This window comes from Eufriesea mexicana, unplaced genomic scaffold (genome assembly GCF_001483705.2).
Source record: "Eufriesea mexicana isolate 0111107269 unplaced genomic scaffold, ASM148370v2 scaffold124, whole genome shotgun sequence".
Classification (NCBI taxonomy): domain Eukaryota; kingdom Metazoa; phylum Arthropoda; class Insecta; order Hymenoptera; family Apidae; genus Eufriesea; species Eufriesea mexicana.
In genome coordinates, this window is record NW_016908357.1 from 3,639,913 (window position 1) to 3,659,883 (window position 19,971).

The 19,971-nt window shown below is 53.1% G+C and overlaps 1 protein-coding gene across 13 annotated transcripts in view; it reads left to right on the top strand.

Annotated features, from left to right (window-relative positions):
• Window positions 1-19,971, top strand: part of Ca-beta (Calcium channel protein beta subunit) — a 77,151-nt gene that overhangs the window by 2,404 nt on the left and 54,776 nt on the right. For 8 of the 13 annotated variants that reach the window (XR_001890778.1, XM_017911210.1, XM_017911217.1 and 5 more), the window contains exons 1-2: window positions 1,246-1,507; window positions 3,305-4,133. Coding sequence is in view for 12 of the 13 variants with exons in the window: in XM_017911210.1 (XP_017766699.1) it covers window positions 3,903-4,133 (231 nt within the window). In the remaining variant the exon portion in view is untranslated. Of the gene's footprint in view, window positions 1-200; window positions 254-1,245; window positions 1,508-2,236; window positions 2,336-3,141; window positions 3,224-3,304; window positions 4,134-19,971 lie in introns of those variants that run through there. The other 5 variants (XM_017911214.1, XM_017911219.1, XM_017911211.1 and 2 more) reach the window with 5 other exon arrangements.

Sequence of the window (19,971 nt, forward strand, 5' to 3'; positions counted from 1 at the left end):
CGCAAAACTACGGGTCGTTTCCACTTTCGCGTGCGACTTTCTTCCGTCGCGCTTCTTCCGGCCTCCGGCAGATGTCGGGCCGTTCGACAGACCTTCGGGGGTGGTTTCATCCCTCTTTCGTGGAACGTGACGAGCTCGGGATACCACGGGCGGATAGGATCGAGCGGAACCTCGTATCGCGTCGGCATCGATTATTTATGGACGTACGGACATGTACGGAACGTATGGTCTGTTTAACTAATTACAACGTTCGGTAATTATACCAGTTTCAGTCGGTTTAACTCGTAACATTAAGCGCAAGTTAATAACGTGTAATTAAACGAAAGTGCTGCTCTTAATGACTGCTTCGCGATAAACAGCTTAACGACGTATCGTCGTTTCGAAACGGTCTACGCGTGCAACGAGAGAGACCGCCGTGATAACGAGCCAGCGTCGATCGATAAGCAGAACGATCGTACTCGTAACGTCGATCGTCCGGTTTTACGCTACCCGATAGCTCTGGATCGAAACGTAGCTGCGGAAACGGTGCAGGATCGTTAATTCGCAGCACGATGCAGAAGTAGATAAACAGCCGTTGGGAAAGGCTCTGGGTCGCACTCGCGATTCGGATGACAAACGAAGCGATAGAATCATCGATGAATTTAAATCCATTCGTTTTCTTCCTTTATCAATAAATTAGAAAAAAAAAAAAAAAAAAAAAAAAGGAAAAAAAAAAAAAAGGAAAAGAAAAATAATCTCACACTCGACCATAGAGTATTATTCGCAAACGACACCGCGAGAGTACTCGTGCACCGAACTATCGGACGCTACCGTTCCGACGAATGCGGTTAAAGCAAGGTCATCCCTTGACACCTACGCTCGGCGATCCCAGAGGATGATCGGTGAACCTCGAACAGCTTCTTCCGACCTTACCTTTCGTCCATGTATCGGTACTCGCAACTTTCACTCGTGACTGTGATCGAGTCGCGCGGCGGTCTCGAGCGCGGAGGCTCGGTTACGAAAAGACGAGGATGGTCGGACGGAAAGGCAACCACGTGTCGAGCAACCCTCGCGCTAGTGGAGAAAGGCGCGTGTGGACGCGCCGCAGCGTAGCTCGCGTGCGCTGGCGCATGCGATCGATACTCTAGACCGCCGGGGTTTTCGCGTCCTCGCGCGACGTCACGATACAAGAGCCGAGCGGGACCGACTAAGGACGAGGCCGACCGAGACCGGCCGAGGTAGCGCGAGCCGCGATAGCAGCAGCCGTCGACGCGAGCACGGCCCAACCGTCACCGTCGTTTCGACGTCGTGGACACCTTCTTGCCGCCGGATCGTCCACGCGGAAGTCCGTTCTCGTCGCGATCCAACCTCGTTCCATCTCACCCTGTATCGGCCATAGTACGCGTTTCGAGCCGATCGCTCGCGGTGCAGCGTGAGCCGCGCGCGAAAGTGATCCGTCAGTGGTGTGTTCGTCTCTCGACGAAGGAAAGGTCGCGGTACGAAGACTCCGGGTCGAGCAGAGGATCGAGTAAGTTTCGGAGGACGGTACGCTCCTCTTGTGGTTACCTTGACTCTTCGCGTTCGATTTGCCTCTCGGAGTGACACACTCGCGCGACGGCACGGATCGATCCTTTCCTCCTGTTCCTCGATTCGCGGAATCAAAGTGTCTCGCGAAGCGAAGCTACGATATCGTCGCGATTCCGTCGCGATTCCGTCGCGATAGCGTTACGATACTCGTGAACGCGTCCGACTCTAAAATCAAAGTGTCTCGCGAAGCGAAGCTACGATATCGTCGCGATTACGTCGCGATTCCGTCGCGATTCCGTCGCGATAGCGTTACGATACTCGTGAACGCGTCCGACTCTTGGTCTGACTCGTGACGGTCACATTCTACTGTCGCGTAACGCGTTTCTTTACGCGATAGCCTGTGAAAAGCGTCGAAGCGGTGATCGTGGGGAAAATTGCAGAGAGGGTTGGTCAGAGCATCTTCCGTAGAGGAATAGAGGGAACGAGGATCGAGTGGCCTGTGGCGTGTCTGACCAGAGACAAGCCGCAACCCCTTTAGGTCGCAGCGCAGCTGAGCTCGACCGGGCGCGACCCACAACCCTACATTCGCGGTCTGCGGCGTGACCTAACCTCAACTCACCCCACCTTGGGTGAGCTTCGTTGCCACCCTCTCTCCTTCGAAAGGCTGAAACGTCAGGGAGGACTTTACGCACCGGTTTATCGTTTCGTTTCACTCCAGTTCGCGCGTCCGTCCTTTTCGCACCGCAATCCTTGCCTTCCGCGTTTCTCCGCCGGTGTACAAGGTTCGCGTAGGTCGGAGACACGTCGCTTTCTGCGCTAGCCTCTCAAGGTAACGGTGCAGAGCAGCCATAACTTCCGAATGGTCGAGTCTGACCTTGGCAGAGAGAAGTTCCGCGTCTATCGCTACCATCGGTCCGCGTCTTCCGGCGGTCACGGGTTAATTAACGATCATCGATTTAACGAATCGCGACTGACCTTGCTATTGTTCCAACCATTGCCGCGGCAACTCGATCGAGTTTGCGGCAGTTTGCGGGAAACTTTGCCACGCTCGTCGACTCGGGGTCTGACCGTGACGCGAGGGAAAAACGTTTCCGATATTTTCCCATTTCGATGCGTCGTGTCGCGTAATTTTATACACGCGAAATGCCACTCGGAGCAATTCCGTCGAATCGAACGTAAATCTAACGATCGTGGGTTACGTAACGTATCGATCGCTTCGAATCCATAATTCGAACGGAACCTTGGTCGTTTCGAACACGACGATCCGTCGATGTGAGCGAGAAACGTAAACTTTGAGAGACGCTGGGACGTTGGATAGAGCACGCCACGGCGTAACAATAGGGGAACACGTGTCACCGTGTCAAAATAGCTTGCCTCGCTAAATTTAAATTGAATTATCCGTCGCGACATATGGTAACGACGTGGAAATTGAATTTACATCTTACGTAGTTGCGGTAGCGTTATATCGTATACCAAAGGCTGCGGGAACCGTAGTCTCTTTATCGAGTAGTCTCGCCTCCTCCTCTTCGCGCGTGTATACACGCGCGAGTAAAAACGTATCCGCGGGTATTTTCGTGCGACGAGCTATTTCCGCCGTTAATCTGTTCCTCGTAAACGCGAAACGTAACGCAAATCCAACGTCGTGGCTACGTATCACCCTGCGTTTCGTACAAAGTTACGAAAACGCCAAATTTCCGATTTATTACTGCCGAAATGTGTGAGCGAACCGGGAATCTGGCAAATCCGTTCTCGTCCGAAATCGATCGCGCTAACCCTGTCGCTCTGCCTCTGTTTACAGACACTCGAAGCGTTTCGCCTGGCGCGTCATCTTCAGCCGCCACTCTCTCGCTGCTTCCGCTGGTCCACCGCCGCTCCGTTGCCTCTAGCCAGCCGAGCGAGTAGTCATCGGGTGAGAGGAGAGTCGGGCCGTAAGGAAAACCCCCGGAGAAAGCATAGGAAAACTCGGAACGAAGAGAGGGGAAGGAGAGGAATAGAAAAGAGGGAATAAAAGAGAAAGAGAAGGAAGAAAAAGGCAGTCGAGAGACGGAAGAGATCGCGAAGGGGAGCAGAGAGGGTGGAGTGCGTAGTGGAGGCAGAAGAGTCGGGTCGTGAGGGGTCCGCGAAGCGTAGCGTTTGGGTGTGATGTGGTGGAGCCCCCCGGGGGGCCGCGGGGGCAGGAGGTTCGTGGCAGATCGGTCGTGAGGGCCCCAGGCACGGCTCGGTTGCCCCGCGGCGTGGTCGTCGGAGGGGCGGGGGAGGAGGTAGGATGGTGTGACCCCCGGCGTTATCCCGCCCGACGCGGAGGTGGTGCTGGAGGTGGCGGAGGCGGTGGTGGAGGAGGTGGCGGTGGAGCCGAGCAGCTGCTGCTCGACTCGCAGGAGGAGGAGCCGACGGCGATGTCGAGGCAGCTTCGCGTTGAACGGGACCACGTGAGCCGTTGCGACCTCCGAGAACAGCGCGACTTCCGCGACCTTCGGGACTTACGCGACATCAGGGATCCGAGGGACCTCAGGGATTACCGGGACTTCAGGGACGACAGGGACGACACGGAAAGGAGTCGGGACGATTACCTGGATTACGATCATCATCCCACCGCTGCGGCTACCTCGTCGCTCGCCAACAATCCGGTGAGTCAAGTGCTTCCGTTCGTTTTTCCCCTCTAGTCTGGGTTAACTATCCGACCCGTCCCGCGAAATCGAGCGAGTCGAGCTCGAGCGTTCGCTTTGGCCAGGAGACGCGTTGCGGTAGGCTCTAGGAAGCCGGGAAGAATAGGGCCACTTGGGGCTGTAGTGCGAAGGTCAAGGTTTCTGATACCACCGTTGCTCGCCAGGCGATGAGCAGTGGATATCGTTACTGCGCGAGTAGACTCGTAGGGGTTCGCGAATAAGAGGTGCGAAAGGGGGTTGGGTACTCCAGCTTGCGGCAAGGTCAAGGTTTTCGGTCGCATTTCGCGAGAAAGGAACGGCCGGGTCTGGACTGGTTCGAATGGAATTCTGGAAACGGGAATGGAACGACTTTTTTTTATGCTCCACGAGTTACGATCGATTTTATACCGCTGTCGCTAGCGAAAGGGACGAATATTCCGCAGTTTCGCGTACACGTACGGCGAGCGAGCGGAAAAACGACAAAGTCATCCGTCGTCGCTGCTCGAACGGAAATCGTTTGATCTTCCGTCGTCCTTTTCCATCGTTTTCTATAACGAAACTTCACGGAAATGTATAGGAAATTTCCGCGGAAACGCGTGCAACGGTCCCGAGTGTCCGAACTCGGGCGCCCAGGGACGATAACGTGGTCTTCGTCGGTGAGAGACGGAGGCACGTATCGGAAAGCTAGAAGCTATTAGCCGTTCCATTGAAATTTACGTTCGTAGAATCCTCCTGCGACGTTTTCATCCACCTTTATGGCGTTGGAATACACGGGGCGAGATGGATGTTGCGCAACCCGCCGTTACGTATGAAAATCTCAGGAAGCAATATCCACGCGTGTAAGATGTTTTACATAAACCTACGGAAACGCACGGAGATACGTGGAAGGGGGAGGTTAGCGGCGACCACTCGTCTAAAATATTTCTCCTTGATATTTCGTCTACCTTGGTATTGCGCAACGTTGCGCTACACGTTCTCCGCGACTATACCAGCTTTCCATCAACCTCCGTGCTCGTCGATCGAAACGAACTCCATTTTCCATACCGCGTACGATTACCGGCCGCTAATCTCGCTATAATTTATACCATCGGAACGTTGCGTTACGCGATACTTACGCAATATCGCCTCGCGATAATCTATCGATCGTTGGTCCTGGCCGGCCGCGTTAATTTATCATCGGGCACCGGTATGAAAAACGAATATCGCGATTTTTCTCTTTTCTCTTTTCCCCGTTTTCTTTCTCTCCCCCTCCCCCGCCCCCTGCCCTCCCCCTGGAACGCCTCGCGCAGCGAGAAAAGATTGCGGAAAACTAGTTCACCGGGGAAAGGAAAGGAGGGAAAGTCGCCTAATTTATTCCAGTCGTGTGGTTCACGCGAGAAAGAATCGTGAATGCCACCGGAACGAACAGCGGCGTAAGAAAATGAAAGATGGACGGGGTTGGCCTGATCAAAGCTCGTCTCCTCGGCCTGTTTCCACGTCGTCCCTGATATCCACCGCTATTCCAGTGACCAGGCTCTTCATTTAGCGCTTCTGCATCTTTCATAGAGGCAGCCAGCTATAGCTGGTTCAGGCGACCACCGCGGCATCCGTTGGTGCCCCTCATTTGCAGCCGCATTCAGCCCGAGCTTCGCTTCGCTTTCTCCGCGACGCTGCTCCTACACCCTCTCTCTCTCTCTCTCTTTCTCCCACTGTGGGGTCAGAAGTGCTAATGAGACAGACACGAGATGATGGGGTAGAAAATGGAATCGTGCCTCTTTGGAATGCTTCATTTTTAACCCAGCTTCTCCCCGCGGTTTCTTTCCATCGACGAAGACCGGCGAGATACGCGAGAGATTGGAAACTGGGTCGCGTTTCGCGTTCCTCAAGGTCGATAATAAAGGATCACGTCGTGGTTACGCGTGTATGGGAGGAATCGAGTTGTCACGAGGCGAAGTTGTTCCCGGTGCAGGAACTCGGGAACCACCGAAACTTCCTAATTATTCCGCGGCCGAAGTTTCGCGGAAGGTATTTTTCCAACTCGCGACTCTCGATCGCGGGCGGAAAGTTGGCCGTCCTACGGCTTCCCGATATACTGCTCCCTTCGTGGAGACAGGACCCTAAGTCGCGTGGATGCCCTTCCACCGAATATTTCCCGATAATTCGAGCGGTTTTGTCGCGCAGCGGTGAACCGCGCTCGCGGACGATGATGCAAGAAAATCTAGCCGGACACTCGGTTCTGATTTATTCGCGTGCTTTCTATTCGATATGCAAATCGGTTTACAACACCGCGCTCGTTACGAGGTCCCGGAGCGCGAACGAGTTCCTTCGAAAACCGCGCTCGTTTTCGCGCCAACACTCGGGTTCGTCGACATTTACCGAGACAATTTGCATACTCTTTAGCGGGGAAAGAGATCGCGATATCGAGAACGTCGGCGCGTAATACGCGCGCATGCGACGGCGAGATTTACTTTTACCCTCGCGCCGTGCCACCTATCGAGCTTCTTTAATCGGCATCTTTACGCGTGTTCCGGTATCAATCACGAGCGTGTTTATCACGGGCAACCCTTCACTTATCTCGATCGCGTAGCCCGGCCTGGCGCACGCTTTGTAATCGTGTACACCTGTAATCATGCAAATAACTCGGCACGCATTAAAATGCAACTATATCGCTATCGACCGTGATAATCGCGGCAACTTAATCGGGACTTTCCGGCGGCGGTCGCGGCGTGTACAGGCAATTATCGATCGTTACTCGACGCCGGGATGCGAGGCGGCGCGGTGCGTCGGATTAAACGATCGATCATCGTCGCGAGCGACACTCGTGATCGACGCTGGGGCCCCGTGGAAAGTGAAAATCGTTGGACGGAAGCGCCACGGGGATTACACGCGCGCGTAAACTCGCCGGAGAATTGGGGCAGCTGTGGGATCGATTGTCTGACCGATTTCGAAATTTCCAAGGCACCACCACCGCTACACTCACCGTGCGTTCGCGGTGTACGCGACGATCGTGCAACGAATGCGAACGAAATTTTGCATATTTATGGATGCAGCGCGCGGATACGTGGCTCGTATGCCTGAGCTACCGGATCCACGCTTCTATTTGCTCGCGTTTTACGTCTCTTTATCGTCCATTCCATCCTGTCCGTTGAATCTCGGACTCCTCGGGATAGCTTTCGAGGTTTAGAGGCGAGACCGGAGAATTCTCCGGCTGGTCGGACGAGATTGTCGGATTTATTATTGGAATTACTTCGCTCTGCGTGTTTAGCCGGAGCGTCGAGGGTACTCTGGGAAGTGGAGATGTTCATTGTTATCGCGAGAACCTCGACTCTGAGAATCTCGACCCGGACTGGAGATTCGAGATGTCTCACCTCGCGGTGTACAAACCGTGAAATCGATCGTGTTCCACGGCGGGATGTTTCAATCCGAGTTATAAGGAGCGTGACTCGGATGATCCTCGCTTAACCCAGATCCGGATATATCCTGCCGTCTCGAGTATCCCGGGCCGCGCGATGGGAAAAGCAAGAACGAAGGCTTCGATTCGCCGCGCTGGATCGAGTCGGAAAATTGCCGGATGAACGAGAAATACTCGCCGATCCTGTAGAAAACCTCTGGCGCTCGCTTTCACGCCGCGGTTACCGACGTTTTAACCCCTAGAATTCGTGGCCAAGTAAATACACCGCGTTCGCGAAGAACGAAAAAACGCTCCTCGAAAGTGCAAACTTGCGCGAAAACGACTCGACGAATCGAGCCGGAAGAATCGTATCTACCCAACGCGTTTCCCTCAACCGTGAACTTTAAAATCGCGGTTCGAGAGACGAGTCTAGGTGTACCAAAGTCGCTCTTCGAAATCACAGCGTACCTGGCGGGATGCGCGAAACGATTCCACTGGTTCTGGTCGGAAAAGGAGAAAAAAGCGCGGAAAAGGAAAATCGCGCGGTAGGTGGTCGGAGCGGAGCCGTGGGCTGGTTCGGAGCACTCGGGACGCGACAGCGACCACCTGAACGGCGGCTACGCCCACGCGTTCCCGCGGAACAAGTTCACCGATCGGCAGATCTCATCTCCGCGACGGCGGGATCGATTATCGCGCGCCAGATAGTCCCCGAAGTGCGTCACGCGCTAAAAGATTCAGAAGCACCGGGCACGTAAATAGCTTCTGCTCGACCGGGCCGAGTGTGCAGGCTGCATCGATCTAACTGCATCGTTCGACGCAACGGGGCACACGTAGCGGACGCGTACGCTGGAAAGTACGTGGCCCGTGGGCCGCGATATATTTTTCCGCCGAAAAACGCGACGGGGATGGGGTGGAAAAACGAAAGGGGAAAAAAGGCAGGGGCGAAGAGGAAAAACGGTCCGTGTCCGAGAGTCCGCGAGCCACGTACACTCCGATGGCGAAACGCGTGGATCGATAGAGGAGCGAAGATGCCTCGTTGCGCGAGCGTGTGTGTACGTGCACGTAGAGGCGGCAGGGAAGACGCACACGTCGGATCCACGGACTTCTTCGGGCTAGTGGGTCTCCGATGGTTGGTTGCTTCGAGTCTCCAGACCCGGTTCCATCGAATATAGGTCAGTGTACAAGCCGGCAGGAGCAAAAGAGCAGCTCAGACTTTTAGCCGTGAGCGCGGCGAACGATCGTCCTGCGTCGGAGCGAGCTGGAGCGTGCTGGCCGCGAAGGAGTCTGCTAACGGCCAAACGGGTTTGCACGCCCGTGTTCCCTTCCTTCCTCCTTTTTTCTCCCGTTTCCTTTCTGCCGAGAAAGGATTCCTTCTTCGAACACACACGCGCGTGTATCTCGCGGAGCAGCCGGGGCCCTCCCGGGTCGATTCACCGTCGGAATTATTGTTAATGGACCACTCGCGGTCCGCGTATACGTATATCGCGCCGGTGAACCGGTCGCTGCTTTTTCGGCCGTAGGAATCCGTACAACGCATCCGCGGCCCGAACGTCTCTCGCGTTCGCCGATTAAACGTTCCTTTGTCTCGCCCTTGATCTTCTCTCGCCCACGCCATTTTTTCTCGCCCGGATAACGCGCCGCGGTATCAGTCGGATGGTGATTCTCGATCGAGGAACGATACCGGATACTTTTCGCGATCGATTCGCGAAAGAGAAGGGAAAAAACGGCAAAGATCGAACGTTTCATAACGCGAACGCGGGAACTCGATATCGGGCCGTAGATCGTCTCGTAGCGGCTCGCCTCGAGATCCTCGCGATAACAGATTCAGCGACAAATTCTCTTACCTCGCGAAGAAGGGAGAAAAGAGCGAGAGAGAGAGGAAGAGGGAAAAATGGAGATGCACCGGGGTGACGTGGGAGGAGGAAGAAAGGAGCGAGTGGAGGATAAAAAGGAGGCAAGGGTGAAACGTACGAGGAGGCGCGGGACGTGACCGCGAGGCAAGACCCAGGGCCTTTGTTGTCCTAGGCTGGCTGCCTTTCGGTCCGCTTCTAGACTGTGTTTTGTTACAGCACGCCATGGTTACACTCTTTAAAAAAACTCTTTCTTTCCTCCCTCCATCGCGCCGCTCCTTAAACACGTTTCTAAGCCCGCAGCCCGGGTCTTATCCTCCTCTCGTCCGGTCTCCTTCGTCTCCTTTTCGCCCTTTCCGTCTGTCCGCACGCAGACAGACACCCGGCTGCAGCCGTGAGGCCGCTAATATCGAAGCAGACAGGCGCGACTGCCTCGAAAAGAGGTGGACCCGGGCGCAAATCGTCGTCGTCCTCGTCGTCGTCCACTATGGCTGCTTATGCTCGAAGCGCGTGTACACCTGCGGAATTAGCCGTGGAAAGAGGAAGAAAAGGACTACGGGGCCAGACGACGACGCGGGCCTCCTTCCGCCGCGTGCCGGCGAAATTGCGGAATTATTATTCTTCTCGGAACGGGGCCAACGAGTGTCGCCAGCTCGTATCGAGAAATTGGACGAGGAAGGCCGCGAAAGAGGCCAGAGCGGGATAAAACGAGCGACAGAAGCGAGAAGCAGGGTTGAAACGAGAACCGGACAAAGAGGAGACGAGAGGGAACGACTGTTCGAGGAGATTTCTCGAGAACCCCGTGACTTCCCTTTTCTAAACGGTGCCCTTCGGGCAGTGGAAAAAGGAACGAGAGCTCGCGCACCCTCTCTTCCTTTGCACCTGATCGGACGAGCCCTCGGCCGCTTAATTGGAAAGATCCACGAAGATCGAGCATTGTTTGCGGACAAGAGTCGCGTGAAACACGCGAGCCGGGAATTTCTATGGTAGCCGAGAGTGAGAGAGAGTGCCGATGCTCGAGAAGCACGGTACCTCCGGATCGTAGTTGGAGAACGTAATAGAAGTTAACACCCTGGGTACACTGGATAACGCCGGCCAGCGGTGTTGGAATAATTATCGGGGGGCAGGTGGCGCGACAGGAGAAATTCGAGTTTCCGGTCCGCCTGGAATGCCATCCGGCTGAACGCGGAATAATACCTGCGACACCGCGTCGCGCCGCTGCAAATGCAATTCCGATGTCGAGGTTCCGTCGATATGGAAATAATCGGGGGAACGATGTCTCGGACGTCGTCGAGATTACCGTCGCCTTTTCGGCGCCCCGTTCTCTCTCGCGTGTCGTTAATTTCGGCAGTCCCGCGAGAGGAGGAGCGTCGGACGTACTTGGTCGAAGACGAGATAAACGGAGCGATCGTCACGTTGGAGGATTTCCTCGTCAGAAATGAGAAAACCGAAGAGAAGGTCGGGTGTTCTAGTAAACGCGTATTACTTGGCCACTCGAGACGGTTTGTTATCCCAGAAGCCGTTACTTCTATTCCGGTCTTTGTTTATAAGCAGCCGTAAGTGGGAAACTTACTAGAGACGATGCTTTCTAGCCGTCTATTCCCGGTGGAAATTTTCGACCCTCGTTCTCGAGAAATCGAGACATCCGACGAAATCGTTGCGCACTCCGAATTAGCTTCCAGTCAATTTCGCGAAACCCCCTTCGCGCCCTGTCCCCCTCGGTATATTATTTAAAGCACTCGCGATCGTTTCCACGTTGGCCAGGCTCAAAGATAGAACTCGTACGATAAATTCACCGTCACGATTCACTGAACTTCCGTTTGCTCCTTGCGTCGCCCGATAAATCATTGCTCGCGTTTCGGATCGGGTTATTGGTAGATCGGTTGCGCAACGCCTTCTTTCTTCTCCCCTCTATCCGAATCGGCGAGGTTTCGAGCGAGTAGCGAACCATAGTCGGAATCGTATCGACTATCGAGTGGATTTTCGCGAGGGAAAAGGAAGCAGAGTGAAGGAAAAAGGAAAGAGAGGGAGAGCCGTAGGTGCCGAATCGCGAGAGCGCCAAGATTAATTAACTCGTCGGTTCCTCCGTTCACGCTTTGATAACCGTAACTCGTTAAAGACCGGCAATTGCCATCGCGATAGCATCCAGATCTCGAAATCGTGTCCGAAGATCGTCGGGCTTGCAGGTGAGAGCGGTCGTAAGGAACGCGTAAATAAAGCGCGATCTCTCGCGCTCGCGTGATACGGCACGCCGAGTCTCGTGCGTGCGATAACAAATCGGAAAAGGAGAAGAAAAAGAGAGAGAGAGAGAGAGGGAGAGAGAGGGAGAGAGGAAAGAGAAAGACAGAGTCGAGCGAAGAAAAATGACGAGACGAAAAGGAAGAAGTTTTGGTGGCTGACGAGAGACAGGATGGTGGAAGAGAGACGCCAGGACGAGAGGAGCGAAAAGGACGAGGCGTCGAGGATCCTTACGTAAAATATCGCGCGGCTATCCGCAGGACGGTCGGCCGAATATTATTTCGCCTCGTAAAGATCCTGATGAGCGTCGGCCCAGGATTATTTAATGACGCGTGTATCTCCGCGTCGGTGCACGAAGCTCGTCCGTGGCAGGTATAAAGGTATAAAGGTAAGTAGGGTGAGAGACGTCCGACGGGGGAGGGTATGGCAAGTCCGGCCAGGTATGTGGAGTGCTGTGGCCAGTACCTCACGCACGACGCACAACGACAACGTCGAGATTTACGCGTGTATGAGTGGGTGGAGAATCGTAGATGCACGCGGCATAGCTGGGCGACGAAGCCTTCGAGGTCTTCACGACGACTCGAAGCTCGCGGCAAATGACAGGGGATCGGGAGGGTTAACCTGCCGTCCCTTTCTATCCGCTAGACGTCCGTGCTCCCGACTCGCTCGCCCTCTCTCTCTCTCTCTCGCTCCTCCTCACCGTCCCATGTATCCGTCTTCTCCTCTAGCGGGGAGTCCTCCTTTCTCAGGTAAATCGAAACAGGTACCACGGCATCACCGACGTTTTTACCAATACCAAGATCCACGAAGATCCTTTTGCCGAACGTCGATGCACGGCACGGAGAAGGAAAGGGAGTCGAGGATGGATGAGGGGGCGTTTTTCGGTTCCACCCGCTGAAGCGTCGATTTTTAGCGTGTGTTTACCGCTCATAGACGCGACGTACCCTACCCGTGCTAAAAATATTCCTGTACGCGAGAAGAGGCTCTCTTTCCGTCTCCCTTTATCTCCTCTACCTGCGCGAAAACATTTTCTCACGACGAACCCCGATGTCCGTTCATTAGCGCGATATTCTTAGCCGGATCCCTTTTTCGGGGCTCGGGGATGACAGCAATCGAACTGTTCGGCATAGCTGCGCTTTCGAATAATTATACGCCCGACGGGCGTAAATTATAACCGGTATTCGGTAATTGCGATTGTAAAATCATCAGCGAGACTCTATTCCGTCCCGGTACACCCGACTCTGCCACCGCTCGGTGTCCCATTTTACGATTCGTTAATGGCACGATTCCGTCAGCATTGACGAATTTATTGCGATCGTTCGCGTTTCGATACCACGATGCTTGTTACAATGAGAGAACATAACCGGTATATCTATGGCGAACTCGTGGATCCGGAAAGACTGGCTTATTTATAGACGATGGGGCTCGAATTACTTCACCTGTCCGGCATAGTTCTCGTCAAACTCGTTGCGCCCGACTTTACAAAGCTCCGGTCGGATCGCTTCCGAGCAAGAAGAAGAAGAAGAAGAAGAAGAAGAAGAAGAAGAAGAAGAAGAAGAAGAAGAAAGACACTGGAAGGTCCGTTCTCTGTACCTCATTTCGAGATTCCACGGCCACTTTATCATAGGAAATCTTCGTCGTGGCCCTCCTCTTTACTCGCGGTCGAGGACGCAAGGGGCCCCGGCTACCTGACGTCTCCGGGGATGAAGGATCTTCGGAGGGATCTCTGCCGGAGAAAAGAGAAACGTGGAAGGTGGACATTAGTGACACTTCATTAAGATAATTCCGACGAATCCCGGTTTCCATCTCCTCCCGTATTTTTCCCTCTTCCCAACTCGGACGGACTTTAAACCGCGATAACGATAGCGGCCATTGCGGATCCTCTCCGAAGAGATTCGTAAACCTGAAGAACGTTTTTCCCGATCCAAACGAAACCGTCGAAATCCGTCGAATATCGACGAATCCGATCATAACGAGCATTATCGCGAGGTTAGCTGGATCTAGGACCAGGCTTCCACCGATCTAATTCGTTTCGTGGAACAGATTATCCACGTTCACGTGTACCGTACGCGTAGTCCGATGCGTCGAAGCGAAACGCAGCTGCGGCTAGCTTTTGACGAGGATGTCTGGACGCCTGGTAATTATTAATCGTTCCACGGTCACGGGAGGAGGCAGGGTGTTTCGCGAAAAGAAGATTCGACGGAAGAGAGGCGAGCAGGAGACGTGGAAGGAGGAAAGGAGAGGTGTACGTTCTGTCTGTGCACGAAATTGGTCGGTGACTAGCGGACGAGACGGATAGCTCGCGAGCAATTTGGCGGCTGGTAACGAAGGGCCTGCGAAAACAAAGGATCGTCCTCGCTCCGGCCAATTGTTGCATTATTCATGTGTTTCTAGCAAGAAGCGGTCGTAAGCCATGCCCAGCCCCAGGACTACTCTTCTTCGCCCCTTTGCTCTCTCTCTCTCTATCTCTGACAACGAGCGGCCATCTTCTCTCTTTTCTGCCTTCGAAAATTCATTTTGTTCCCGTTGGCTGCCTTAGACGCACCATTAATGCGGCAGCGGTGTACGGCGAGGGCTACCTCGATTACGAACTCGAGACTAGAAGACCTTCGGCTCTGGAAACTAGTTCCCTTCCTTGTCCCGCAGGATCGTGTCAAAAATTTCACCGAGCTCCCTCCTACGGCACCGTATCGACCCTCTATCGACCCTCTATCGACCCTCTGTCGAGCCTCTGTCCAGTCTGTATCGAGCCTCGATCCAGTGTCCGCGTATCGGTATTAAAGGGGTTACAGAGGTAAGAAGAAAAGAGAGCAACGAATTCTTCGTGGTGAACGAAGCGTGGAATTCTGTAGGTAACACTCGTTCGTCGAGGTTAATTGATATCCGCGACTACCTCTATGAAAATAATTCAACGTCCACTTATGCCCTTCGATTCTTTCCTCCGTCGCCATCGCGGCTGTTACTTTTTCCACGCGGTGATACGATGTTATCTCTGCTCGTAGATTTCTTCGGCGGAAAGTCGGGGTAATCGGAGAATTTTCGAGTGGACGTATTTCGCGGTCGGCAGGCTCGCGTCCGCCAATGCACCGCGCACCGGTTTCCATCGAAAAAGTCCCTATTCGCCGTTCACACGCGTCCAAAGCGGACCGCGTCGGAATGGAATCGCCGGTTCTTTGGGTCATTTAGGCCGGTTAAATTAATTAATAAGCCTGATCCGTTTCTTGCGCACCGGTTGCTGGCCTCTAAGCCGGGGTTTTGCGTTAGCAGAGGCCTTTGACGACGCGGTACGATAAATATGTAGCAGCGTCTCGTCCTTTTCCTCCGCATTCCTGGCCCCGGTTCGTGCCACCCTCTTCCCAGAAACCGCGACTTCGAAACACAAGCGTACCACGGCAAAAAGAGCGATCCTGTCTGACCGTCGCGGTATTTCGATCGCCTAGAATCGAGACAGAGAGAGAGAGAGAGAGAGAGAGAGAGAGAGAGAGAGCGAGAGAGAGAGAGAGGACGAGAGACTCCGGCTAAGCGGCTTTCATTGCGGCAATAAGAATTCCAAAGGGTCGTTAAGCTCGCTGAAATCCGCGACATAACTTTCTAGGAACTTCTAGGAACCCGGCCAGATCGGCGGAGTCGCGCGGTGTGGAACAGAAGATGAACTCTGGCAAAAAGTGTGTCTTCTCCGTTGGAAGATAGGTTCGAAGGATTATCGAAGTTCCTCGTGATACCAGCCAGCCGGAGGAATTGGAAACGTCCTTCTCCCGGGAATCGGGCAAATTAAATTTCGCGGACTGTATATATCGTTTCGCGACCACGACGACGCTGTAGCTTTTCGAGGCTCGAACGGTCCAATGGCGGGTCATCGTTTCGGGACGAAGCTTTCCTAACCTCGAACCGTTCGAAAACCCAACCATCCCGTCGAACCTCGTGGAATTCAGCCAACCGACGAACATTCGAATCTCGCCGCGAAGGAACTTCGATATCGATTATCCCGAATATCGAATCGTGCCCCGCTTCGACCTCCATTTTCCTCCACCACGACCGCCACCTTGCTCCCTCCGACCCGAGCAGTTACGCAGCATCGCGACATAATTTTCCTCGCACCGGCAAATCTTCCTCGCGCTTCGACTCTCGCGTCTCTGCGACTGCGAGCGAACCGTGGGGCACGCTACGTGGCTGTATAGCGGAGAAGGAGGCGGATTATTTAGCACGAGCAGCGATAAAACCGTAATTTACCGCGGCCCGGTGTCCGCGGATTATGCAATGGCTGCTGGCTGGCGCGCGAGCCATCCATGGGCGAAATACGAAGCAGAAGAATGATTCTATAAATTGCCGCGGTATCTTTATTGCTACAACGCGTACTCGATCCGGAGCGATCTCTTTCTTTCGCGAGTCACGATTACCCTCGCGATCGAGGAGCGGCGAGCGTGGTTTAAATTCTGCCGCGTTAGATCGCTCGCGATCCAGGCTAACTGGGTATCAGGAAGTCGTGGCTCTGGAACGAGGCACGGCTCCCGCGGCGAGACATTTGGCGATTTAAAAGGTTACTCCTCGTCGCTGTAAATAATTCCCCGTCCCACCGTGTTCCTCGTCCAGGAGTGCGAGATACCGAGCCGACGGTGTCCCTCGTTACCTCAAAGTTCCAACGGTATGAAACAGCAGGATGTTTGGCAATCAGGCTCGGCGCAAGGGAGGCAGGAAAAAGGGGGACAGCATATTCAGGCTAATAAAGAATTTATGGTCCTCGTTATCGCTACGATTTTCTACGAATGAACGTTGATTAACCGGCCCGTGTAAAAAGCTAGAAAACCAGATAGCCCGGCAACGCGCAGAAACCGATTAAACGAATTCATGAATAAATTGAGAACCCAACGCACCTGCCTCCGTCTCCTGCACCTTCCATCTCGGCGTAACGTCAGCCTTTCCCTGCGAATTCGCTAATAACACGTTAGGCATGAAAAACACGAATTAATATTAAATGCAAATCACCGTGGTGAGAACGAAAGTTTCGCGTGAACGTTTGTAACGGCGCGCGCCGTAGCTTCGAGCACGATAACTGGAACATTTTTCACCTCCGATCGATAGTACCGACGTTTTCTCTGTCACATATGGTGCGTCGTAGGCCGTGCGAGATATGTAGAGTAGGTAGGGCGCACATGCCACGTTTTAGGTTATGTCGCGTCCATGCTGGACACACGCCACGCGTTGCCGGAGCTTCGATTAGGAGGAGCTCGGCAGGTCACTCGGCTTCCAACGAAAATATAGTCGCGGTGGTCTAGCGAAAGACTAGCTTAGCAAAGTCGGTGATCTAGGATACTTACATACGTGGTGTGTACCTAAATAGTATCGCAAAGTCGATTGCGATATCGTACGCGATTAAACGTATCCCTGCGTGCTCGTACGCAGAAATATCGATACTCGTTAGAATTCGGTTTAATTGGCTAATATTTTTCCGTTAAGACTTTTATAAAGACTCGGTTTAATAAATACACTCAAATCGTATATTTCGCGAGTCTATTAACGAATAAATTAGGTTTTTTCGTTTCATTTTATATTGCGACACGCTATGAATATATGATACAAAGTGGGCATGTGGAAATAATTTCTGAGAGGAATAATATATACTTGCTTATAAAAGAGTGCACGCGTCACCTAGGTTTAGGCGTTGAAAGAGCGTATACGTGATATCGTACGGTGTTTTGAGCGGATTTGACTGGAAAGAGAGAGAGAGAAAGAGAAAGGGTGAGGGGGAGAGAGCGGGAGAGAGAGAGAGAGAGAGACACCGGTGGAACGTGTTTGTATGGCGACTGCTGTTGATTTTGGGACTTGTTCCCGAACACATATGTGGCGCCAGTGGTCTATCGCGTTCCGAAGGGGGCCCCGGTTCCGCGGATCTCGGCATCTCGTGGCACGTTGACGCCATCCTCGTCTCTTTCTCTCTTCGAGCATCGTTTCGTGCGAAAACACCGCGGACGTTACGCACTTCGGAGGATGGACAGTTCGCACGGAGGATCCGCAGTGTCGCGAGGTCGATGATCCACGTTGAACATTCCTGGAAATTTTTCCTCGTCCATCTTAAATACGGTTTATTAATTCGAAGAAAATAAAGGATCCGTAATTTGTGTTGCCGGGGACAGAAAGTGGGAGCGAAAGGGTGGAGAGGTAGACAAAGTACGTACGAAGAGGCTCCGGGGATAGGAATTGGAATTGAACGTTGCGTATCTCTCGAATCTCGAGGGATAAATTAAAATTGCTGCCCGACCGGCTGGTAATCGATGAGAATTAATTGCGAGACACCCGGTACACGCTGGCTATAGAGCAATGCGTGAACCGTGAACGATGGAGAAACGATTCACGGGACTGGATTCGCCGGGCGGGCCGTTAATGAAGATAAAAATCTAATTAGCTGGCCATAAACGAACACCGGGAATTTTTAAGGTCGTCCAGCCGACATGTAGCCAGGCGCAAAGTCATGAGCTTCCTCTACGAGCTCCATGGTAAAGAGGATCTCTTTCGATGCTGACGTCACGCGGGTGAGAATGCGGTCAGTCCGGATGGGACCCCACGATAGTCCTAGGTGTACGCCAGTTGAAGATGCGATTAAAACATTCGTCGCAACGAGCAGGGAAATTTTTAAACCGCGCTTTCCGCGATGCTTAATCATCCCCGGGTTCGGGGAAACTCTACTCTAGCGGATAAATTAACCTTAATTTCCGTCGAGGAGTAGCTTCCGAAATTCCTTCATTTTCTGATTCATAAATTCGCGCGTTATATAACTTCAAACTCGGCAGACTCGAGTACATTGGAATTGGAAAATTGGAAAGTCGAATGCAAAAGTTTGGAGATTTAAAAATTCCAAGAATTCCTTCCCGAATTTTAATTCTACAGACCTGCAACGATCTCTCGTGTGTAACATCCGATAAACTTGGCGATCCGTGGCCGTAAGCGCATCGCAGTCGCTCGAATAAATATTAACCCTTGAAACGGAAGGGAGGGAAAAATACAGAAACGTTTAGGAAACGATTATCGACATTTCCCTGCGCCATTTCTTCCGGCACGTCGAGAATCTTAATCCCAAAAGGGGAACACACGGTTAAAGTGGCTTTAGGGACGCCCTTGTCGGACCTTATTAAGTACTTAGAGAGCATAAGGGACTTCTTGCTCCCCAGGCCCCCGTTTAACCGTGCTCGAATTACCTTCTGTTACCATGCTGTGGCTGCGGGGCGAGCGTGGAGGAAAAAAGCGAAGAAAAGGAGAGACAATCGCCTTACCCAAATTAATAGGCGGAAATACAAGCAGCGGGATTATTTCGTGTCCCGCCGTTAAGTCGAGCACCAGCTAGCTAGGCCAGGTGCCGATGTATCGCGTGAACCACCGAGACTATAGTTTCACGGAACACGTGCAGGCGTCGCGGCGTCTCGCGGTTCCAACCGATTCCCGATATCCCGACTTTCCTTTGCTCTTCGAACGTTGGAACAACCGTGAAAGGGAAACACGTGTCGTTAGTGGAAAAATCGGGAAGCGATCTCGAAGCGATTCCGAGGGGATGGCATTTCCATAGGTAACCGATTTTCCGATTGCGGATCTCTGTAAAATTTCGTACCGAATACGAGTATCGATCACCGAAAATCGAATAGTCGCCGCCGATATCTTGTTTTCGTGTTTCGAAACAAAGCGGAATCCCCTTTCTGTTCGTGCGATGATAGGAATAATCGTACTCCCCGCGGGAGGTTAGGTAACCTCCTATTTTCCAACTCTGGATCCTCGTCAAATTTCGTACCGAATACCATATGCGCGTATGGATTACCGAAAATCGGAAAATTGTCGTCAATGTCTTGAACGGTGTTTCGAAACAAAGCGGAAGCCTCTTCTCGTTCGCGCGATGACAGGAATAATCGTACTCCCCGTAGAAGGTGTTCCTCGTACTCCAGACCGGCAGCAGACAATCCAGGAATAAATATACATCGTGAAAGCTTCGCGCCGTTATTACGTAACGATCCTTTCCCCGCTGTATCCCCCTTTCAGACTTTTATATATAGACAGGGCCAGGTAAGCGGCGCGAGATTACTCTTTTTAATAGACCTTTTTTCCACGTCTCCCGAATCCGTTCGTCGTTCACGCGGCCGATAAACGACTCGGCCAAGCGGGTCGAGGAAAAAATTAGAGCGTTCCCGTTAAGGTATTCGTTCTCCGAAACACCGCGATTCACCGGCTGTGTGTAGCCGGATTCTGCGGCAGCTGAACGGCCATTGGGGCGTGATTCAACGGGGTTGCATCGGTATAATAAAGCGTGGAAGGGGTGATCAACAGCAGGCACGCGCCACTGGCTCGGAAGAGGAACCCTTCATCGGGGTTTACCCGGCTTTCC